Consider the following 24,650-nt stretch of genomic DNA (forward strand, 5'->3'; position numbering starts at 1 on the left):
TTTGGCTTCTAAGAGTTTGGACATATCCCACTGGGAGAATTCATTCTAAACACTGTTACTTTGTCTGGGGAAAGGAAGTCTGTTACAAATATCTATTAAAACTTCCCAGAGCACATAACAATTAAACAAGTGACTGGCAATATTTGAGTTTGGTCTACATGAATTTTAGATGAATTTCAGATGACAATGAAACTTTTACAATTGGAATTCTTTCTGACATTTAGAGTTGAACAGAAACGAGCTGAAAATGATCTTAACATGGCTTTATTTGGCAGTACATCCTTCATATTACAACATACAGACATTTAAATATCAGGCAACACTTTAACCCGAGTGTGAGTGTTTCTTGACTTCGTATTAAAAGCTACTTGCATCTTGTTAGAATTCTCCATCAAGTGTAAAGAAATGGAAGACAGGACTGAGGTAATATTAAAGTTGCTGCATAGTGACTCATGAATAATGGCTTATTTGATCTGCCCACAGTCCACAACAACTATTCTCTTGAGCACTCCGCCGTCATGTAAACCAAAGGACTCCATTTTGGTGACCACATCCATCCCCTCTTTTACCTGACCGAACACCACATGTTTGCCGTCCAGCCTGAGGGACACAGAGGCTTAAGTCAGTGCATGTCGCTGTCAAAGGGGTTCAAAAGTAACAACTCATTCATTACCATTCGGTTTTCTTGGTACAGATGAAAAACTGGGATCCGTTTGTGTTGGGGCCTGAATTTGCCATTGAAAGATTACCTGCAGAAATGTACCAATATTAATGAGAACACGTTTAAGTTAAGCAAATGTTCATTCCTCTATGAACACAAAATGGACTGGCACAAAGTCAACACCTCAATGAATAAAGAGCTATGTTGATGATAAAAAATGTTTTAGTTTGTTAATATGGTAAAAAGGTCAATGGCCCAAGATTTGTATTAAATTCCCTTCACTGCAGTGTATTCACAGATTGCATGCTCTGCCATCTAGTGGACAAACAGCTGTACTACCGCACTGCAACATACGTGCAATAATGGAGAACAGAGAAAACCAATACAGTGGCTTTTTTATTAAGTCCTATTTCTATTCTATTGCAAATGGTGCAGGTTTCACACGGTTTGTGTGTATGTGACGAACCTGGACCAGTGTGTTTTAACTTGAAGTTTTCATCTTTAAAAGTTGTTCCATAAATAGATTTCCCTCCTGTCCCGTCATTATTGGTGAAGTCTCCTCCCTGAAAAGCAATAGTAACAGCAGTAAAGCATCATGTATGAAAGGTCCTCTGGTCCATATTGAATGTCTCACACACCTGACACATGAACTCTGGGATGATCCTGTGGAACACACAACCCTTGTATCCAAAGCCATGTTCTGCTGTGCACAGAGCGCGGAAGTTTTCTGTGAACGGGACAATAATCGATGAATGAATAAATGTTAAAAGAAACATTATGTCTTCAAAGAACAGACCTACCAGCTGTCTTTGGCACATAGTCTGCATACAACTGTAAAAATAATGACATGTTATTGACAACACTTAAAGACTAAAGAGCACGACTCATGTGCACGCGCGTAGCTAACTCTTATAGGCTAATGCTAATGCTAATACCTCGATAATGACTCTGCCCAGAGGCTCACCGTCCGCCTCCAGGTCCAGGAACACCACGGGGTTGTTGGCGGGTCCAGAGAAGAGTCTGACCGCGGCCAGCGCCACTGAGCTGAACCTCAGGCGGTTTTTTACCTGTAACATCCTAGATCCATGATAACATCACCTCTTCATTTCAGGAGAAGCAGCTGCGCTTCCGTGTTTACATGTGACGTCACCTGCGTGATCAGTGACGCATGTGAACAGCGACACCACCTGGAGACTTAAGGTATTTAGCTCACGGTATGATCCGTCTGTTTAAAGCAAAAAGAAACAATAGAAAGAACAGCATGAGATAAAGGTTACAACTGATGACATCCTGGAAATAACAAAAGCTTCCGCATATAAATGTGTAATTCAAGCAGAGAAGAACAAAAACACACAGTTGGAAGTGTTTCGTCTGAATACATATTTATTAGATAAATATTAGGATGTCACATCATCTAACTACATACAGATTTGCAACACTAAAAATCACAATGTTTTCTGACCAGTTTAGAATATGAAATGATTGTACATAGAATGTACAAACCAAAGAGACAACTGCCACCTGTTGTGCCAATCATTTCAGATTGTACCTTTATAGCAGATTTTGCCAAATTGCATAAAAATTATAAATTTGACAAAGTTTTACAAAGTGTAAATTTGGAAACAGCTGTAGAAAGCCTCCCATGGCTTTGTGTCTCCAAGTCCCAATTTACCTCAAAATGTTGTGATACTTTAGTAGCACCTTTATAAAGTACACAGGTCATAGAGAAATACACGGAAGTTGAATATTACACAAAGCAAGAGTGTTTTTTCTTAGAAACCCTGTGGAGGGATACATAAAGTATTTTACATACATGAACAGGCGTGTTAGCGGTCTGCACAGACAAACACAGACTCATTTTCCCAATCCAATGTGACAGGAGGATGCAAGCTTTACAAATTCTAAATACACTATGCACACTCCCCCTGGAGAAAATGAATACATTTCTGTTAACGTGTCTCTATTTGTCATTTACATTATATACACTTATGTGATACCACCAAACCCAACACCCTACGGAGGGTTCTTCCTCTACTCATTTGAACATATTCATTGGATTTTCTTTTGATTTGCCACCTCCTTTCTGCTGTCTGTGATCAGACACTGTGATGGGCCTAGAGCCCTGGGCTCCTAGACAGGATTTAGTGAAAGCTTACAGTTACACTGTGTATGGATCAGGCTCTCCATGCAGCAGTGCTTTGTCTCCACATAGAACGACAGAACACATCCTTCACCGGTGTCCTAAGGGTTTACAATCAGAGAGGGATACTTAGTGTGCACACAGTAAGGTCCTAATTCATATACTGTAATGCATAAATGTATGTAAACTCAATTAGACCAATAAAATCAGGGCAATAATAACTTAAAGATGAAAAAATATAAAATGCCATTAAAAAAATAGAAAATGTTCATTTTTGAGTAGATTGAAACAATTTCAAGGACATGTTCGCACATTTAAATACAATGGGCAATGTTCAAATATAAGCATTATTATTTCTCAATAAAAAAATCTATGCACCTCTAAACTGCATTAACAATAATTTGGACTAGGACAGAGTATTGTGATTGCCTATAAAAGTAAAATAGTTTGGGGTGACAGGGCACACAGTAGAAGGCCAGTGGATTTGTTTCACAAGTGCGTACGTGTATGTGTAGGGCCTACACAGTACCATGTAGCAGTAATAGAAAGGTCCAGTACTTTACAGACACAAGCTATTCACATGGGTATATACAACAGGTCTGGAAACACTGTTGGATCATGCACGATGTTTTTTTCTTTCCCTAAAAGACAGTTCAACAGTAACAAAAATCAACATCAATACGACCACACGGACACTTCTATAAAATACAGCCATTTTGGAAAAGTTGTCAGAAAGATGTTGTTATCCAGCTTTTACAAGAAGTAGGATAGGACAGCTTTGGTGATGGACAGTATATCCGAATGGGGAAAATAAAAACAACAATATAAAATAAAAATAAAAATGTACACGTGAATTTGCGATAAAATAATAAATATGATTTGTTGAAGCACATTGAAGCTGGACAAGGACATTGGTAGCCATTGGCACACATGCACATTAGGAGAAGTGGACGAAGAAGAGCGGACAATAAATACCATAGTTTATGCGGCCAGGATGGTAAATAAAAAACATGAGTCATTTTCATTCTTCAGCCATGATTTCTCCCCATAAAATTCACACAAAAAACAAAGGAAATAAAACATTCACAAACGCGAGCACACCTGATGTCTACACTTGGCTTTTCGGTCTTTCAGTGCGCGGAGTCGGATGAGGAGGAGTTCCAGTTTCAGTCTATGGGAAAAGCCATTCATTCTGTCATTCATTCTTTCTTTCTGTCATTCATTCTTCATCCACACATTACATTCATGCACAAGCCAGGAAGCAGGGGTCATAAAAGTCACGGCGTGTGCCAAGAAATTTGGAAGAACACATTTTTCGAAATCAGATATAAACACTCAACCTTTTCCCTCATAATCGTGTCTCTCTTGTTTTTTGTTTTTACACAAAATGATTAAAAAAAGCTACAACACTTTTTTTCCTCTTCCATGTTGGTGTTTCTTTTTAGACGTGATTATAGCTGCACGGTTTCAAAGTCACAAATATCGGTAGATGTATAGAATATGTCACTAGTGCCCGCCAAAATGGCCCGAGAGAGAGATAGTCTGGTGTGACGAACTGGTGCGTTGAATCTTGTACATTTGGGTAGAAAAAAAGGAGTGCGTAATAGAACATCTGCCTCCCAGTTCCGTATATATATATATGTATATATATATATATATAGGTGTCTTTTTGCGTGTTTATCCCTCCGCTTGTATTCCTATGCCATACAGTCGTGGAGGTCTTTGTGAGTGCAAGTGTGCATGAGCATAGGAAGCAGGTTGGAGGTGGGTGAGGTGAGTCTGAAAAGATAGAAAAAAGGAGTCTAATTGTTCTCAAAGAGGGAGAGCAGATCGTCGTTGCTGTTGGTGGGGAGGTCCGGGGGGTCCAGGTACGACAGGAGCTCGTCCGGGTTGGCCAGCTCTGGAAGCAGCTGTGGACAGAGAGGAGCAAGAGTGAGCTAAAGATGCTAAAAATGCTGAAGTTACAAACACAGGTGCAGATGAGCGTTGTTGAATCTCGTTGAATTTTTGGTAGTATGGAAATGTCAATGGAACGGGCTCTGTGCGCAATGGCACCGGCTAGCTCAGTGTTAGCATCACCACTTCCTGTCTCTATGGGGTTTTCGCAAAGTCGCTCTAAAATCAATAAATCCTGACAGATCAGGCAATGGACAGCGAGTTGAGTCTCTGATAACGTGCTAAAAATGTAATATTTTACTACTTATATGTAAATATTTGCTGGACGACCCTTTGTGTTTCGATGTTAACACTGTGTCACTTTAAGACGCATGAGCCGCTGCTGAGCACAGAGCCAATGATTGTTTTTTCTCCTGAGATATAAGGAAGGTCATTTTCTGGATTTATAATTATTTTCAACTTTTTAACTTAAACCCATTCATTTTGTTGCCACAGTTGTGTTATAGTTATTTTTTGTATCTTCTAATAACAATATGGATACTTATCCTGTTACACTGTGATGATATCTTGACGACATGGCAGTTTCACTTGGGAACAATTCTGTAATAGTACATGGCATGTACTATTTGAGATTTGAGAGGTTTTACAATTGGCCCTAATTTGATATCGTTAGTAACAAGGGCAACAACAAATCAGAATAAGCATGACTTATCATATTTTGATGATTAATAATTGTTATCTGGACTATACAGCGTGTAAAACACATGCCAAACACCTTTTATAACAAAAACAGCCACATAATTACATCAAAATGTCAAAAAACAAATGAAAATGTATGAAATCAATCCACAAATGAATAGTCCAGTTGTGAGAGAAGATCCACTCTCTTCTCTAACACTCTGGAGGACTGATATTGTAAGAAGCACACACAGATGAGTGCAGGGCAGCACACAAAGCTGATGAGCGCACACTTACATCCAGCGAGGGTTCAGGCATGTCCTGCGCTCCCTGACCCAGCGAGCCGTCTGACGAGGGGTTAAAGTTCAGCTCGCTGTGTGGGTGACTGTTCTGGCCAGGCTGCTGCTGCTGCGGCTGAGGAGGCGGGGGCTGCGCAGGAGGAGGCGGCTGCGACTGCCGAGGAGGCTGCGATGATTGGCCGCTGTGATGCAGGGGCTGCCCTGATTGGCCGCTGTGATGCAAGGGCAGCCCCGATTGGCTGCCGGCGTGGGGAGATGCATGCAAGCTCGGCTGCATGGAGCTATGGGTCTGATCGGGGTGGGACATCTGGAAGTGCAGGGGAGGGGCGGGGCAGTGATGGGGGAGGAGGGGGAGGGAGGGGGAGGGGGCGCGTGGGAACGAAGAGAGAGAGAAAGAGAGAGAGAGAGAGAGAGTGGAATGAGTCCAGCGTGAATAATATGGAACAGGCCTTTAAAGTGGAGCAGGAGCAGAGACACGTACAGCTGACACAGTACACCGACATGTGAGCGTGACACATGCTGCTGCACACAGGACCCCCCACAGGACCCCCACAGGACCCCCACAGGACCCCCACAGGACCCCCACAGGACCCCCACAGGACCCCCACAGGACCCCCCAGGACCCCCCACAGGACCCCCACAGGACCCCCCACAGGACCCCCCACAGGACCCCACAGGACCCCTCTACTGTGGGACACAACATGGCGTCACAGCTCAGCACATTCTATTAGCTCCATTTGAGGAGTCCCAGCAGGACGTTTGAAATGACAGGGCCGTGGTTCTGCAGTGTCGGTTCTGGTTCATGGACTGGTTTAGTTCAAGTTAAGATGTATTTGGTCCTGGTTTAGACCTGATAAAATCCCAATGTTGAGCTGGTTCGACTCAGTTAAGACCTTGTACAGACCTAGGGTGTGTTCACACTTTATTTGGTCTCATTTTCATCCTCGTGTAGACTTGGTTTGGTCTTGTTTTATTCTTTGTTTTATCCTGATGCAAGTTTAGTTTCAGGTTTAGTTCTGGTTTGTGTGGTCAATGTGCTAGTGTGAATGCAACCCTAGTTTCCTAAATCTGATTTATTCTTAGTTTAGAGCTAGGGCCGGTTAGACCAGATAAGTTAAATTAAAGTGGTACTTTAACTGGATTTGTCAAAAGTATCAAAACATCTGTAATAAAACTGATATATAAACTAGATACTAATTTCAGCAACTATTGTAAGAGACAAAACAAAAACAAACCATAAACAGAATCAAATCAGACCTTTCCTGAATTGTCATAGAAAGATCTTGAGCTTTATCAGGTCACATGAGAACAGAACTATTTCATTATCATTGCCAAAATATCCTTCAAACGTGTGGAGCCAATTCCTCAGTTTGACAACACACACATAATAGCTGTGGTGGCACTTGTACTTACAGCCTCGTTCATGACGTGGCTGAGGGGCTTGTCCTGGGACAGCAGACCCCCGGGCCCGTCAGGGGGGTGCGACAGTTGGGGCCCGTGCATGAAGTCGTTCATCGGGGGACCTCCTCCAACCCCTCCAGGGTTACCATGGGGGAAGTCAAAGCCACCCTGTCCGTGGTAACTGCCTGCAACACAACAATCACAACCACATTAAAGCCGAGCACAGAAGGAGACATTCTATTAAAATACTGTGAACAAACGTAATGAAATGTACATGAGTCACTGGAGTAAGTAACGGATGCGAGAGCTGCTGACATAACACTCAATTAACTGTTGATTTTGACAACAGGCATAAATATATATGTTTTATGTTTTAGATCTACTCGGGATGGGACAAATCTCAACATATTTAATTTTGGTGCAGTTAGAAAAGGTTAAGCCTGCTGTTCTTTAGACGATTACTGCTATATTCTAACAGAGGAGGGTTTTATCCTTCTGTCACTCTTTATTTTACGCTGAATGACGCTCTAAAACCACGTTTAGCTTTATGTGGAATTAGATAAAGGTTCTCGTAATTCACACAAGTTTAGTGTAAAGCCCTAGATATTTGTACTTCTTATAACTAAAGTAAGTTCCGATGGTGTAAATATCATAAACTCTCAGGCTCTTTATGAGGCAGAATTCATTTTTTGCAATGACTAAAGATTCCGAGCTGTGGCCTAAAAATAAAATATTAATGAATTAAATAAACAAGAACATTCCTGAATTATCACACCCTGACTCATTTAAAGCAGCAATATTGTCATTTTGTTCTTCTGAAGCCCAAACAAATCGAAATCAAACTGAAATGTCGACTTATGTATCGCGATAAGAATGGAATCGTGACTGAACAGTATATTTCATGCACGTCATGGAGACAAACTGAGAAGCAGAAGTGTGACTGACGTTTGAGCCTGTTACCTGGGTAGTCTCCCCCGTTGCCGCTGCCGTGCTGTCCCGGGTGTGGCGGGTACGGACTTGGCCCCTGGACTCCAGGACCGGGCCCCGGCCCCAGCTGAGCGATCATGTCCATCACGTTGGGCATGGTCATCTGGCTGGGGCTCATGGTCTTGAAGCGCTTGGCCAGGGGTCCGTCGGGGTCCTCTTTGATGTGCAGCTCCGATTTGATGGGCACCGGCCTCCAGCTGCACGTGGGGTCGATGGTCACCTCCTCGAACTCCGAACTGCCAACGGGACGAGCGGAGAGACGTCAGAGGGATACGAAGGACACAAAACGCTCGGGAACGTGCGACGAAAGCGTCTTACTTTTGAATGGCGTTGAGGATTCCCCACATGTACTGGTCCACCTCCAAACCTTCTAGTAACGCCGTTTTACTGTCCAGACAAACACGCCGCACAGTCAGCATCAAAACAAAGACTATTTACTTTTGCATTTACATAATAAGGAACTGAATGTATTGTTACAGGACAACAATAAATATATAACAGAATGAAACAGTGACTTATTTGACTGACTGTACTACAAAAATATAACAATAAATTATACATACGATAAATATTGCGCTTCCAAAATGATTAAATTCTCGCTCTATCTCTTGTTTACGGAAGTTGATTTAGTCATTATCGTGTTCATTCCACTCCAGGAATTGACCATGTGCAGCTTTATTTAAACACTGACTGAACAGATGTTAAAAGTCAAATTCAAATACAATAGTTAACACCTCGCGACACACTTTTCAACTGCATTTAATCCGCCCTTTATTGTGAAAGGGTTGTTTTTTTATTCCAGGGCTAATTCCATTGATATATGTGCAATCACTTACGACTTCGATGAGTATTTAAATGCAGTAGTGTATTCAGTGATAGTCTTTGCCACTCACTTGCATACAGGACACCTCCACGTCCCCCTCTCACAGTTCAGCTGAAGGTACGACTCCAAATCGAAACACTGCAGACACAAAACAGATGCTAAAGTGCTGCACAGCGATACAAACGGTAGCACGACTTTATACAAAAAAATACACGATAAAATAAAACTGTGAATCTCTTTATTCTATTTCATTCGCATTGTACAGTTGATCACCATTGCTCAAGTATGTGAGGTATGTTTTATGAAATGTTTTATGAAATCTAACTTTGTGAATGATAAAGTAAAGTTAAAGGAGACGTATTATGCTTTTTTTAAGATACTTTTTAGTATTGAACTATAACATCAGTACATCATCATTGCATATTCTGTTGATTATAAACCGCAATATTGGTCTGCAACAGCTTGATAATAGAAATGTGACAGCTGACTTCCTGTTCAAAACGGCACAACCGATAAGCCCCGCCCCTTCACTGGGACATTTCACTGTAAAAAGGAGCAGGTTTTAATTGACATGTTTTTTGTTGTTGACGCCAAGTGACATCTTAGAACTCTACATTTTAGCTGTCTCCATTTTTCAAACAATCACAACTAAGTACAGGGATGTGGGCGGTGATAGGGGGAAGGTGAAAACAGGACATTTCTGAACTCTTGAGCCTATTTAAACATGCAGGAATCAATCAAAACACAAATGTGAGTAAACTAATGATGAGGAAACACCATTATAATAAGGTTCAAAAGCTCATTAAAGTTGATTTAGCATGATATGTCCTCTTTAATGTGACATAAACAGTCTTTTACAAAAAGATTCACAGCTTTGGAGTGAAGACTGAACTGAATTGGCTTCTTCTTTGCTTAAGAATCATAATCATTATCATTTTCTTGGTTCTTCTCTCCTACAAACCTGGACATGTTTGCAGTCGTGGCCTCGCGCCGGGAGCTGGATCCGTCTGAACGTTATGGGACACTTCAGGGACACTTTGATGGCCGTTTGCTCCACTCCGTCCTCGCCGTTGAGAGTGGTGTTCCCCGCCGACGCTGCCACGCTGCTGAAGTTCCTCTTGACTGTCGAGACACGATTGCACGTTTAAAAGCTGCACGCGTTTGAGAGATTAGGAGATGCGGCGGTGAGAAGCGGAGCGGGGCTTACTTTTGGTGATGCAGTGCTCGGCGGGCAGCAGTCTCTTCTTGAGCAGGCCCTGGAGGACGGAGCGCACGGACGGCCGATGCACCAGCTGCAGCACAAACAGGTGCGACTGCGACACAAGACAGAGCGCCACGTCAAACACAAGACGCCACCATGAACGAACCATCCCTCCTTTATTATCTTTTAGCTTTGTTTCAATGTATTTGTTGATTCAACCTTTCTTTCTTCTTTCCTTTAACCTTTCTAGAACCATCAGCCTCACCATTCTCCTCCTTATTTCCATCGCTGACATTGTGTTGTATTTGATTCTATTAAGTGTTTAGTGTGTTTTAATTCTAGATGTGCTTAAATATTTGAAACCTTATTTCCAATCCAACCAAATGTAATTATAGAGCATGTTAAAGTCGAGGAAAGTGCTTAATACACAAATGCACATAAGACAATGTAAAAATAACAGATAAAATGCACAATTTGAAAAAACTAAAAACTAAAGTCAACATTACTACTTGTATTAAAAAGCCAGTGATAAAAAGTGAGTTTTTAAAGAAGGCTTAAAAACAGAAAGTGACTCAATTTGTCTAAGCTGCGCAGGGAGCTCATTCCAGAGAGCGACATATTTGAGATGGATGTTTTTATGTTTGAATGCTTCTTAAGATTTCCCCACAGTGAGACATTTTGTATTGTTAATAAGCCATTAACACAACAATAATCATGTATTAAATGCTGGTAAATGCCTTATAAGATCTTAAAACAACCTTATGCTTACTAACAACTTATAAATAGTTCACTAAAAAACCTTATTTGAAAGCGTTACCCGTTATTCTCATATTTGTGCAGTTTCACACCACAGACGGAAACACAAAACTGTTCCTTGTGATACGGGCACGAAAAAAACAAGTGTTACATCTTTTATTCTTCGCTTTGTGCATTACTTCATCTACTGTATCTCATTAGCAGTTCCTCTCAGAGCACCGGTCGGTCTGAAGCTGACCGTTGCTGCAGTACTCACGCAGCAGCAGGCGGTGACGGTGATCTGGATGGTGTTCCTCCCGGGCTGACACACATGCTTTAGGTGCAGGGGCTTGTGGGAGGTCTTGTTGTCCCCTCTCTCGATGGTGAGGGGCGTGGCGTTCACGCTGACCTGCACCGACGCCGGCCAGTTAGTGTTCATCTGCCGGTCTTCGTGGTGGTAGCACTTGAACTGCAGCTCCAGGTCGGACCTACGAGCACCAGAAGAAGAGACGGGTGCATATGACAGGTCAGCTGTACACTTCACTCAAACATGATTATTTACTGAAAAGATTTGCCTATTTTTCCCAGTTTGACAATTTTGGCGAAGTTTATAACTTTTCCTGCTTGGACATGAGCAGACATAGGTTGCACAATGGTTACCTAGCAACCAAACTGTAAACAAGGGCCCGAACCTTTATGAAGTTATGATTGACAAATTATAATACCTGATAACACCTTTATTGTGGTACATGAATGTTTAAACAAAAAAATGAGTCAGTTGTGTGTAAATGGTCTGTTTTAGAACTCGGATCTTCTTCCTGTAAATATATTCACATTTCATTTTCAAATTTTCTTCACAAACTGACACTTGACTGATGTGAAACTATGATCATTATTTACCACGGATACCAACCGATCAAACTAAGCACTAATCATAATAACACACTTTAACCTCGCTGCAGAATACTTAAGGCAATACAATGGGGGAGATTCACAGTGGAAATAATCATTTTCAAATAAATATCTATTATATAGAGTTATCTTAACTGTGCCAGGACTGACCTCCACATGAGGGTCTGGTGGACGGAGGGCCGGAGGTGGAAGACGTGGTTACTGACAGCCAGGTTGTGCTCCAGGCGGAAAGGCTCCAGCACCACACCATCTCTGACCGGGAATGTCAGACGGAGCTCTTCATTGGGATTATCTTCAAGAGATTAACACACATATTCAAATGACGTACAAATGGGCGCAAAGCATGTAACAAAAACCCCACAACATGTTAGGCTTATTCATCGATGTGTAAAACTTACTTGGAGGGGGCGGAAGCGCTGTCAGATTTGGTTTCATGTCAGGGGGGAACGGGGGCTTGACGTCCTGGTTGGGCGACAGGTATGGGGGTATACTACTTCCTGGGGTCATGGGGGGCGTGGGGTTTCCAGGGACGGGTGAGTGAGGGTAGTTACCCGGCCTGGGCTATAAGACACGGACAAATAAATACAGATGTTAAAGAGGTTGAGTTAAAGCACTAAGAACTCAGACAAAACATGCTACAAGTTGATGAAACCAAATCAATTGACTTTGGATATTTAAAGCAACACATACCCCATTCCCTTGGCCATAAGAGTAACCTCCTCCAGAGAAATTGTTGCTCTGACCATTAAAAGGCTCAGGCTATAAATTTGAATAAACACATGCAATTAGTTTTGTGCAAAGTCAATCGGTTTTGTGATGTCTAGTGTATGTCAACCACAACATTTCACAACTATACGTGTGGACAAAAGTGCAAATAAAAAGTCTATTACCTTGTAGTACTGGCCCATTGGCACTCCAGGGGGGTACTGGCCCTGCCCCTGCTGCCCTGGCATCCTCTGCCCAGGGTAGTTTGGAGAAGGGAGCGGTCTGGATACGTTGGAGGAGGCGTACTGCGCTTGCTGAGGTGGGAACTGACTGTTAGGTCCATATTGCTGACCCCCATAACCTCCCTGCAAAAACAGCACTGTGTAAGTCTCAGATGAAGGAGACATTCTCTAAATGAAGCCTGAGAATATGTCTGCTCACATCTCCGGGGTACGGCCTCTTCATGGCCTGCATGGGCATGCCCTGTCTGGGACCTCCGGGGTAGCCTTGCTGGGGCATCCTCTGGCCGTGCCCTCCGAAGGGGCCCATGCCGGGTGCTCGGACCTGGCTCATGCCCATGGGAGGTCCGCTCATGTTGGGATTATTCATGCCCGATCCCATGTTGCCAGGGTTCATGCCTCCAGGGGGCGCTCTGGGGCCAGGCTGGTTCATGAATTGGCTGTTGTAAGCTTGTGTGGGGCCCATTTGAAATGACGAACACATCTAGAGGGAAAAGCAGAGTTAAATGCTGAATGTAAGATTATCAGCAGGAGCTCTGTGTTTCTATAGCTCTATATGTGCTCTAATGTAGTCATCTTCTATGAGCTCCACAGTCTGTTAGCAGGTGTGCACTGGCGCTCTACCTGTCCGTATTGATTCATTTCTTTATTCTGGGTCTCCTGCAGCGCTGCCACCGTGGCGGTTGCCGTGGCTGTTGCTGTGGCAGCAGCAGCGGCGACAGCAGCAGCTGCAGCGGCGGCGGCCGGCTGTGTGAAGTCACCGGGAGACCGAGTATGAGACGGCATGCCCATCCCTCCAGGAGCCGAGTTTGGACCTGCAGAATAACTGCACAGCAGAAAAAAGAGAGGATACAGTCACTTTGGAGAGTCATTTACAGGTTGTGCTTTTAACTTTCTCCAAACTGATTCAATATTTAAAAAGATACTGCAAAAAAAGAGCTTTAGCAGCAGCAGTAGCATAGTAATGGCAGAACTTGGCTAAATACGCACTACACACTTCATCTCTTTAACACAGTAAAGTGCAAATACTAAATCTAAGGTGTCATTAAAAACGCAATTACAATTAATATGTGTAAATGAGAGCAATGTAATCACACCAATCAGTCACTTATGGTTTGGATGAACATTTAAGATTTCACAATAATAGAAAAAGGTCCATTTGTGTTTGCATTGCCATGATACTAAACTTTATATAATAAGTTTGATGCTCGATACCATATGATTTGAAAAATAGACTGCAATTTTAAACACAAAATAATAATAATTTCTTTATGCTTCCAGTGGTCTTGTACTGGTACAGATAAAGTACGATCATGAGGAAAAGTCCAGTTTTGTTTTTGTATACTTCTACCACTACTAATACTACTTTAAGTCTGGGTTAGTATTTGTTTATTTGCATTTTGAAACCCTACTTTCGCATCAATAGCAGTGAGCTGAGGTGCAGTGCTGAGGTGGCTGTATTGAGTAGCAGCAGTAGAATGAAAGCAGACTTCAGGTCATGCAGTTTGCAGGAGCGTGTGAGCTTGTGTTACCTGGCACTGTACCCCCCGGGGCCTCCTGGGTAGCCCGGCCGGCCGTACATGCCCTGCTGCATGTAGGCCTGGTTGGAGCCTCCTTTGCTTGGAAACTGATGCTGCTGTGCGTTGAACTGCGGCGAGTTCATGCCTCCTCCGCTGCCCGACATTCCTGTGCCCATCGGGTTTCCTCCGGGATTCATGGGGTTGTTATTGTTTGCCATCGGGTTCCCCAAAACCTGCAACATAAGACAATACCGTAGAAGTTTAACAGTTCAGCGACGGAGGTAAGAAGTAATTGAATTCATCAGTCAGCATGCAGCGCTCTAATGAAGCTACCTGGCTCTGTGTGGTGTTGGTGACACCCCACACTGTCGTAACCACAGACAAGGACCCAGGAGGCTGGTTAGTGTTTTGTTGCCAGGGCACAGAGTCGTAAGGAAATGACCCATCACTGCAGAGAAGAGCAAACAAGGCACACTTCAACATCCAAGACTTTAGAAAAGAAACTATCTTCATTAAACAAGAAATATGTTTTCAGTTCAAGTGAGGAAAGTGAGATGAGCAGCTTTAAAACATGTTTTACATTTGTAGATCAGATCTTTCCATTTTTAGAACTGATCTCTCAGTTACAGGACTAATGTGTCCATATGATATGGACAAAAATGTACATCTCGATTCTTCTCTATACATATCATTAACAACACTGACAATAATATCTACATTTTGATATTTTGCCCACAGGCAGGAGGCAGTATTTCTGTGTACATTTCAGGGATTGCACAATGAACAATCATTTTGTTGTGTAGATAATAATTTAATGTAATTGAATAATCATGATAAATAAAAGATAATCACATTATGCTACCAGTTTGTGCAGAAAAAGCCACTTATCCATGATGTTCTTGACTAGATCATTGTTGTTTTCACTTCAAAATCAAATACATTTTAGAATAAATCTTTACTTTGGATATGTCTGCAAAGTAAAAAGACTAGTACATTTTTTTTCAGCCCAAATCTCAATGAAACTAGAAGCCCAAAGATTGTTGGGATGGCAACAGAAAAACAAACTATGTAGTAATAAGGACACAACAAAGACAAGAATACTACTGTCTACTACTGACACTGCACAGCTTCAAAAAATGTCTATCTATCAAAATAAAATAAAAAATATATGGTTAAAAATACAAATGATAAAATGCTCTTGCTGAACAGAAACATACTGCAGCACGCACAGACTTCCTCCAGATAACGACAACTGCAAGTCTCCATTTGGCATCTCAAACTGCTCAAACTATCGGGCTCTGGGCTCTGGGCCAAGGAGCGGGGAAGGATTTGGGAAGGGGGCTTGTTTTTGTTCAGAGGTTAGCGTTTTGGACTGGACGGCGTGTTCAATATTTCCTCATAAAACTCCAACATCATCCCAAAAATCCTCAGCAGACACACACAGAGGGAGCACTTGGCAGCCGACTCCATCTCTATCACAAGCACAAAATGTTCCACCAAACATGACTTCACTTCTCCAATGTCCACGGCGCTCCGCCCAGAGTCTCCTCAACAATAATAAAAAGGAATTCTCCTGCTCTTTTTTGCACACTTTTCAAACTGGCACTTTGTCTTGAAAAACACTCTCGCTGGCGGCGGTTCAAATCAGCTTAATGATTCAGCCAGGTATAACAAGGGGAGAGTGCATCTTTAAATATCCCACTATTGATCCAAATCCTTCCAGGAACTAAAGAACTGACAATCATGGAGAAGTTACATTATTGTGTCGGGGCAACAGTTAAGATGAACCGAGTTAAGAGCAGCTTTTAAAGGTGCTCGGTCGATTTGGAAGTTCATAAAAATAATTCTAGAGACTGTATTTGACTGTATTTAACATTACTACTAATAAAACAAATCCTACCACAAAACTACTTTTGTACATCCTAGAATTGGTCTTTCACACTGAATAAAAAAAAACTCTGGCTGCAAATAAAATCGATTAAAAGCATCGTGAAAGTCATTTAAGGACTGAAATGATCACAACCTGATGCAGAGAAGCACTCCTGGATTAGTATAAAAACTAAATGACATAAAACTGTGAACAACTTTGAGGCAATTGGTCACTTTTGGCCCTTTGTATTTCACACATAAAGTAAATCAAATAAATGTACAGTATATGTGGGTATGCGTAACGTTAGGAGGTGTTGAAGGTGTCTTCTTCTGTCTTGCAGTCTATATTTTTTAATTAATTCATATTTATTCTAACCCTAACCTTTTAATCATGATGTTACTGTCCCATCCTAAAGGATATTCTTTAAACAAGGAAATAGAAAAATAAAGCTGCGTGTTCAATGTTTTTCTGAGAAAACCCAGAAGCCCAGAGCTTGTCCTGAAGTATTATGACAGATCCTCCTTCTGGTTTTGCTGTAAACATGTGATTTCTAAATGTGATTCTTCATGTCGCACCACAGGACACACTTTGGATTACAGCACTTAACTTCAATCTTAGGTTTGTTTTTATATAAAGTAGAGAGTGTAATTTTAGTAAATAATGAATACATTCTTATCTTTATGCCAACACTTTTATGAACTGCCTCTGACACAAGTGACTCACCAGATTTTGTTTAAAGAAAAGTATTACTGTCACACCGCAGGATATCGGAGTGTTTTTGATTCAAAATACAAAGACTATTTTGCCCACGGTTGAGATGAATTTTGAAGGAAGAAAAATATTATTTAGGAAGTAGAAATGCAAAAAAATGGACGTCATGTCAAGTTCCCACTGGGATACTGGCCCCATTCGTGAGCCAGAAAACATTCTTAAAACAGCGAGTACAATAAACACTCCTCATTCATAATGTCATATACATATATTTATATTTGTAATGCGATGCGTCTCCCTGTATCTGCTGGACTCCTTGTTACTGACCTGTGCGTGAGTCCGGGCTTCATGCTGTTCAGACTGGGCTGCATGGGCACTTTTCCCGGGGGCTCGTTCTGCCGGTTCTTCTGATGACGCAGCAGGAGCAGACGACCCAGCTCCTCGCACCACGACGACAGCAGGGCTACAGGAAACAATATGTGAATGTGTTAGAGCCGCAGCACGGAGGACAAGGAGGACACGGAGGACACGGTGGGCTGTGGTGTGTGTGTGTGTGTGTGTGTGTGACAGCCTTTCTGTCATTCCTGTTCATGCAATTAGACGTACATTCACAAGTCTGATTATGAAATACACTTAAAATGCAAATTATAATCAACAAATGACAGCAGCAAGCGACTAGACAAGCTAAAGCTGAGTGACAGAATGGGTTAAGTAATGTTGAGAGGAACGGGAGATGGCAAAATGTTGGTTTCTCCAATCATCAAAATTGTGATATTATAGCTCATAATATACTGAATTGTAAAGAAATATAACATCAAATCAATGTGAATGAAATCGAATCAGTAATTAAAAATCAAATGGATTCAAATCACCGTTGAATCATAGGGCCAAAGGGAAAAAACAACAGGTATAATTATTAGACAGTAGGGCTGCATCAATGAATCAACTAATCATAACTAGTCCACTATAACAGATAATTATAGTCAAATTTTGATAATAGAATTTGGACTTTGCAAACTCACAAAAAATACCTTCTTTTTACAAATACAGAGACATTATTAAATCAAAATGCCAAAACATTCTGAAATATTTCTGATTCTATCAATAATACACTTTATTTGTACATATTCTCTAACTAAAAGCATTCAGTCACCATATTTCAACATTTATTTGGTCAAAAATGTATTTTGAAAGTCTCACTGGACAATAGAAATAATCATTTGACAAGTCGATTACTAGAGAGAGTGAAGGGAAAGTAAAACTATTTTACATTTTGATTGTTGATAATTGTGACAACAGTAAATTTACATTGCAGTCTTCTCCACACTGACGTTGACACCATGACCTCTCAACTTTACCACTGAGAACCTTTATTTGTCCCACAATGGAGAAACAACAACAAAACAACATTCAAGAACAGCAGAATAGAAATATGCAATAAAAAAAATCAAGAAAAACAACAGTATTTGAGAAAAATCTTAGATAATAAACAAGCAGATGCCCATTAAAACAACTTCCCAATAACACCAGCGTTGAAACGAAATGAACAGATCAGTTAGACTTCCACAATCCTCTAGAGGGCAGCCTTACTCAGAACAAAAGCCTGCCTCCTGCCCTGTGCTGCTGTCTGTGCTGCTGCAGTCTGTGCTGATCGCCCATCTCCCACATCACAGTCTCTCCTGCAGTGTCAGAGCCGCACTGAAATCCATCTAACGCAGAGGACCTCCCAGTTTGAGCCACAAGTAGCGGATTCGGTTGAACTGAAATGTGCGCAGCATGCAGAGGAAACGCCGATAAGAGCTGATCTAATCTACGGAGGAAGAGAGAGGACACCGCAGACACATCCTCAAACACTAGATTCTACAAATAATCACTTTAGTCTTCTGTTACGCTTCACACAGCCTCTGAAATCTCCACGGACAAAGACTAATCAGACTGGGAAAGGCTTTTCATTGTGGTAAAAGACAAAGCAAGAGCAAACACAAGATGTTTTCCCTCCTCGGGCGATCGGCGACCCAATTTTTACGTTTCCTAAAACTGTCAGTCAACACCCAGCTTTAAAAGTCAGCGGGTTGTCGGATTGGATGTTATTTGAACAAGCGAGATTTAAAGGAGGTTGTTTGAGTCAGTCTCTCAGAAGAGGGAAATGTCAACAGATTCAAGCGAGAGTGTTTGTGTCGAGATATTAGCTGACAATTATCCCAATTACAAGCTTGGTTAGTCGTTTTACATCGTTTTCATCAGATCAAATGGGCTGAAATCCTTCTGTAGTCGTAGTGAAGTACTAACAGCGGTAAGACAATAGAATAAGTGTTTGCATTTAGTCAACAATAAGGAAAATATACCCTTCTGCATTTAATGGAGAAAGATAGCTCGGATTACTGTACAGTAGAACTTTTTAGGTTTTAGTGGGGTCAGGTTTGCAAAAAAAGACACATAACAGATAATCATAAACTAGATACTCTAATGAGCAGGTGTGAACACTGGAATAAACAGGACTATTTTTTTTAAATCGTTTTCAAATAGTTTTGTTATTATGTGCATTAGCCTAATGACAGGTTTTACGATTGTCCAATTTTGACTTTATTTGGTGTATTTATACCTATTGTAATTATACATTTAAGTTTTAAACCAATTGAGTGGGCACTTGTGGAGAAAACTGTAGAAAATGACAGGAAGTGACATCACACTAGGGAGACTATAGTTTATCTGTCAATCTATCTAATCTTATCTGTCGTTTTTTCCCAATGTTTGCTGGGTTATTTCCTAAAGTGATGTCATCAATTACAAACAGGAAGTGGAATTATAAGACTTTATATTTGCTTTAAATTTGCAATTCTGTGATAATTCTGTGATAACATTTTTGTCATTTTTAGCTAAATTCAAAATGCTAACCCCTATTCCAGAGTAACCACAAAATAACAGACCCTTCAGTCTAAAAAGAACGCCTGCATTCTATTGACTGGTGCCGTTCCATACATTAGCTCCAATGCATTTGCAACAGGAGAGTTAGCGTTTCAGAGCCCCGTTAGAAACATCACCACGTGCAGCAGCGTTTTGTGCAGATTGTTAACATTAGCGCCACAATTGGCATAGCTAACATAGCTAACAGCCCCCGGGTCAAACTTTTAGAGAGTCCCAGTAAAAAAACATATCCTTAAACGTAATGTTATGCTGGACAAAAATGTACCAAAAATGTAGTGGAGCACCACAGTTTGACAAGGGCATTTAAGTGGAAATGATAGTTAGATATTGTCTCGTATTACTCACTGCCAAATGTAACAAACATACAGTAAAACAACATGCATTTGTCCGTGAGGTCTACAAACAATAGATACATTTTTTTAATTTAATTTTGCTGCTTGATCAAACCGAATGAGACAGAACATTAGCATCAGCACCAGGCTGTGGAAGGATCTACTTAGCATCCATTTTTACCACACGCATTTAGCACAAACAACTTACAACACCTTATTAATAAGCAATCCCAAAATATTGACTTAGAACAACAATGCGAATTATACAACATGATATTAATGTGTTCAGTCAACAGTAAGTAGCACCGACTGGTTTAATAGTTCAGGCCTTGTAAATGGAGTATTTACAGAAACATGACAGGAGAGGGTCAAAGGCTCCAGAACAAAGCCAAACATGTCCAACTTGTTCATTTTGAGGGTGGAGAGCGCAAGCCTCCTAGTTAAAGAAGAATTATTCCACCCTGCCATTACAGAGAGCTTATCGCCGCACTAAATCACCACCTCCACACTGAGGGACTGTCTCCGCTGCCAACCCACCATTTAGGCCCTGGGATCAGCTGCGAACAGGGGAGAGGAGACGGGGAGGAGGGAACTTCTCGTATCAAAGCCAGTGGATTTAACGCGGCGCAGTCATAATGGAGTTGGGGTCAGCTGCGGGCGACGTGCATATTTAGCAGGCCTGGTACAGTGATGACCTGGTTTTTACCTCGCCGTGGCCTGTGTTCAACCTCCAAACACAACAACACATGCAACAGGATGACAAGGCTTCTCTTTGTGTTCACTGCGCTAATGCCTCCGACTTAACTCATCATTTACATGGCAGACTTACCTACTCTGCTGACCTTTGTGTGATCTGCAGATATTACAAACAGATTCTTTTGGCTCCGAGTTTACTAAGAATAATTCATTTAGTGGGCTGGTTCTCAAAGTGATCAAATTCTTTCTGTTTTTTATAATCAAACAGTTGGTCAATTAGTCCACAGCCAATTTATTTAGTGAGGATCTGTATAGGACAACAGCAGAAAGAAGGTTCCAGTGAGCTATAGCTGATTTTTGGGAGTGAATCATGACTTTAATCTTCCTTTAAATATAAATACATGTTTCCTGGTACTTTTCTGTGTAAATAGTTCCTGCATGAACTCCTTTGCGGTTGTGGTCTTTTGAGTGCAGTTTGGATCAGATACATAATAATACCTAAAGGTTTTGAGACTATTTGATCGACTTATAGCCCTACAAACAAATTATTGAAGTTTTTTTCCATATGGCAATAGATGTAGTAACAAAAGGTAACGTAATAGTTCAAATAAAGATCAAATAAAGACATGTAAACATAATGTATTTAAATGTAAAGGAAAATCAAATTAACCATGGCAGTATTTTAATATATATATGTTTAGCAACCATTGAGTAATTATCCATCCATCCATTTTCTACCGCTTGTTCCCTTTCGGGGTCGCGGGTGACTGGAGCCTATCCGAGTGACTTCGGGCCTTAGGCGGGGTACATCCTGGACAGTGGCCAACTTGTCGCAGGGCCAACACAGAGACATAGACATTACAGATAGTTCACGCTCACATTCATTCACTAGGGCCAATTTAGAGTTACCAATTTTACCTAACACATGCATGTGTTTGGACGGTGGGAGGAGCCGGAGAACCCGGAGAGAACCCACGGTAACACGAGGAGAACATGCAGACTCCACCCAGAGAGATCATGTGATGTTGGTCTGGTCCGGGAATCGAACCTTGGGAGGCAAGAGCACTAACCACCGTGCCACCGTGCACCCATCGAGTAATTATGTTAATATATTCATGTGTTCATAGTGATTGTGCAATTTCTGTTAGGAACGAGTCGGGTCACGTTTTATGGACTTCTGAGTTCTACACATGACGCAACACTCGGGAGAAACTTGCAACAACGTGATTCCTGAGCACTCAGAGAAGACGACCTTGTAAACAGGATCAATAAATCCAGCACAAATTAAGCAAAATACAACTCCAGGAATGTTGTTGTCAAGGGAATGTAATAACATTGCTAAAAGCTCAAAGTAAATTTTCTATAATATGTCCCCTTTAACGCACGAATGTCAACCAGAAATAACAGAAAACCTGAACAGATTAAGAATCATTAGCGTCGTTACAACTCCCCGCTTTATCCCGTCTTACCTCTCTGTATATTCCTGCCTCCCTTAAGCCAATCAGATCCTGGGTTATCTGTGCACTCAAGCTAGCACCTGTTAGCATACAACCAGCTAAGCTCCAGCCGCTACAAAATCTACCGCATGCTAGCAACAACTGCACAGTAAGACGCTAGCCTTCAGAAAGTAATGTTAACCGGGAAATTAAACAACAGTACGACCCTTGCAAGACAAAAAATAAAAGGTTACGTTTCATACAGAGTAAATAGTGTAAAAGACGAGATAAAAGCCGCTCAGTGATAGCCGCGGCGTTGACAGAAAGATGTGGGTGTGCAGAGGTCTGGTGGTGCGTGTAGTTCAAATGTGAAATACAACTTGTCACGTTTGATCAAAAGCAGATTTGTAGAAGATGAAGGAGAAACCCCGCTGCACACCTGCGCTCTGGAAATATGTAGACATGACAGATATGGAGGTGTGTTTGAGTATTAAAGAGACCCCCGGGCACCTTTACTGTTGACGTGATTTGGGTGCTGTTAAACGAATAGGTCAATGGGATACTTTGTGCGTTTGTACGATCGCTATCATTCACGTCACGTTTATGCTCTGACAAAAAAATGATTCAAATCTTTTTTACTGCAGTATTGTAGTTTAAGTAGCATCCATTTATCACTCCATATTGGACGTGTGCTGACTTTAGTCTACAGCTTCCCAGTCCGATCTATAATTTACGACTTCTTGAACACCACCTAATCTCAATCAAACACTTAAGACTTTTCAAATATTGGAACGCCACTTGGAAGCCAGCAGTGACATGGCGTATTGTTAAGTCCTAAAGCATAAGTAGGTCATACAGGTCTGTCCGTATTGACCATGTGGCGCGGCCCACACCCAACAGCGAAGGCAAATCATAAGCTGATTTTTTCAGGAACCTCTTAACTCTATTTCTGAGAAGCTTTAATTGAGTAATACCCTAAAACATATGAGCGCTCCTCACCCGCAAGACCCCGATGGGAGCAGCAGCGACAAAGACTAGAGCCATGGAACAGGCTGCAATGCAAGGCCCATTAGCTAATGACAGAAGAGTGTGTACGCAGGGTGCACTACCAGAGAGGACTAGCACTAATTACACTCTAGTGCTCGTGTCAGTGTAAAGCTTATCTGATAAATCGTGGCACGGTCACTACGTTTACATGTGCGCCAGGAAAACTGGATAACTGGCCTACTCCGGTTCAAAAAGCATGTTCAAAATACATGGGGAATACAATGGAGGTGTCGCGCGTCGAATCTCCCAGATCCCATGAACAAATCAGGAGGAATGGAGTCTGTAATCAGAGTCAGAGTCCGAGCTACACATGGTAAGAAACAGCCAGGAAAATATGACACGTGTTTGGTTGTGTTCTCGTTTTAGATCAGCAGCGATGCAAGAAACTACAGTCCCCCCCACGGCAAACTAGCTATTGTTTTAGTCCGGCACATTCATGTGAATGAGTGCGTTTCAGTGTGCTGAATCGCAGTAGTTCCTAGCTCAAAGAAAAAGAGATGCTCCTTATCTCTGTTTGCCAAACTGATCTGGTTATATGTATGATAGACTTTTTATTAGCAATAAGAGCTAAAAGTGTGATTATTAATAGCAATAATAGCTAAAAGGTTTCATTGCTGATGCACAATTCTTGGCACCCTGAATGTCTCTCATCCCCGTTCACACCTACTTGCTTCTTTGATCTGCTGTAGACTAGCGTGGTCTGACTAGTTCTCTGAAGAAGCAAGACCGACATACGTATTCATATACTCAGACTGCTTGTAAATGTGAGAGAAACTTATCTGATTTGAGTAAATACTTACCAGAGTAAATGGTGTCAACTAAAAACCCCTAAAGACATTGCATTTTAAGTTTGATTGATGTGCTTTCGAAATACATGTGTTTGTCATTCAAGCCCACGAGTTCCCAGAGTTCCAGCTTGAAATGCAAAACCAATTCGCTTGTGTAATGTTGTTCTACAGCTATCAAGGAGCATGCATCTTCTGTTTTGCTTTTAATGAATGGTTATGTCTAATTAGTAGACATTTGTAAAGCAACAGTATAGCAGTAAATAGGAAAAAGCAAGAGTGAAGCCTCACAACAATCGACCTGTCTACAAACTATCTTCATTGGACTCCTGGATTCATTCATCCTGAGCATCAAATAATATAAATAGACACTCAAAGTCAGCTTAAAAAGTGAGTGTCAGCAAAGCTAGTGATCTAGATTTATGTAGTGGTATGTTCTTGCAGTAGGTTGTTAAAAAACGGTTGAAAATTGGCAGGTCTAAAGTTCATGTACATTTGTTTTGCATTTGATCACTGACAAGGTTTCAATCCATCAATCTGATGGTCAAAGGTCTCCAGGATGTTAATTCAATGGTAATACTTGGTATAACTGCACTCCTCACTGTACATTTCCTGGTTTAACTCAACGTGATTGAGATGCACATTCTTCCA

At 41.5% G+C, this 24,650-nt stretch overlaps 2 protein-coding genes across 8 annotated transcripts in view; both read right to left on the minus strand.

Annotated features, from left to right (window-relative positions):
* Positions 1–248: 248 nt before the first annotated feature.
* On the minus strand, positions 249–1,781 carry ppifa (peptidylprolyl isomerase Fa). The gene is made up of 6 exons (XM_072437216.1): positions 1,597–1,781; positions 1,462–1,492; positions 1,300–1,388; positions 1,128–1,224; positions 674–749; positions 249–600 (listed from the first exon to the last, which is right to left on the minus strand). The coding sequence occupies exons 1-6, from the start codon at positions 1,735–1,737 to the stop codon at positions 465–467; spliced, it is 570 nt and encodes a 189-aa protein (XP_072293317.1). The 5' UTR covers positions 1,738–1,781; the 3' UTR covers positions 249–464.
* Positions 1,782–2,026: 245 nt separating this feature from the next.
* Positions 2,027–24,650, minus strand: part of zmiz1a (zinc finger, MIZ-type containing 1a) — a 127,611-nt gene continuing 104,987 nt past the window's right edge. For 3 of the 7 annotated variants that reach the window (XM_072437208.1, XM_072437210.1, XM_072437214.1), the window contains 18 exons: positions 17,106–17,241; positions 14,531–14,645; positions 14,210–14,430; positions 13,302–13,503; positions 12,880–13,161; positions 12,624–12,803; positions 12,424–12,492; positions 12,132–12,294; positions 11,869–12,025; positions 11,099–11,309; positions 10,093–10,198; positions 9,847–10,007; positions 8,956–9,023; positions 8,381–8,449; positions 8,036–8,298; positions 7,088–7,260; positions 5,673–5,981; positions 2,027–4,711 (listed from right to left, as the gene is read on the minus strand). In XM_072437208.1, the coding sequence (XP_072293309.1) occupies positions 4,604–4,711; positions 5,673–5,981; positions 7,088–7,260; positions 8,036–8,298; positions 8,381–8,449; positions 8,956–9,023; positions 9,847–10,007; positions 10,093–10,198; positions 11,099–11,309; positions 11,869–12,025; positions 12,132–12,294; positions 12,424–12,492; positions 12,624–12,803; positions 12,880–13,161; positions 13,302–13,503; positions 14,210–14,430; positions 14,531–14,645; positions 17,106–17,241 (2,993 nt within the window). In that variant the 3' untranslated portion in view covers positions 2,027–4,603. The remainder of the gene's footprint in view (positions 4,712–5,672; positions 5,982–7,087; positions 7,261–8,035; positions 8,299–8,380; positions 8,450–8,955; positions 9,024–9,846; positions 10,008–10,092; positions 10,199–11,098; positions 11,310–11,868; positions 12,026–12,131; positions 12,295–12,423; positions 12,493–12,623; positions 12,804–12,879; positions 13,162–13,301; positions 13,504–14,209; positions 14,431–14,530; positions 14,646–17,105; positions 17,242–24,650) is intronic. The other 4 variants (XM_072437209.1, XM_072437211.1, XM_072437213.1 and 1 more) reach the window with 3 other exon arrangements.

Source organism: Eucyclogobius newberryi, unplaced genomic scaffold (genome assembly GCF_026437365.1).
Source record: "Eucyclogobius newberryi isolate DKJ021-1_F unplaced genomic scaffold, fEucNew1.0.hap1 SCAF_8, whole genome shotgun sequence".
Classification (NCBI taxonomy): Eukaryota; Metazoa; Chordata; class Actinopteri; order Gobiiformes; family Gobiidae; genus Eucyclogobius; species Eucyclogobius newberryi.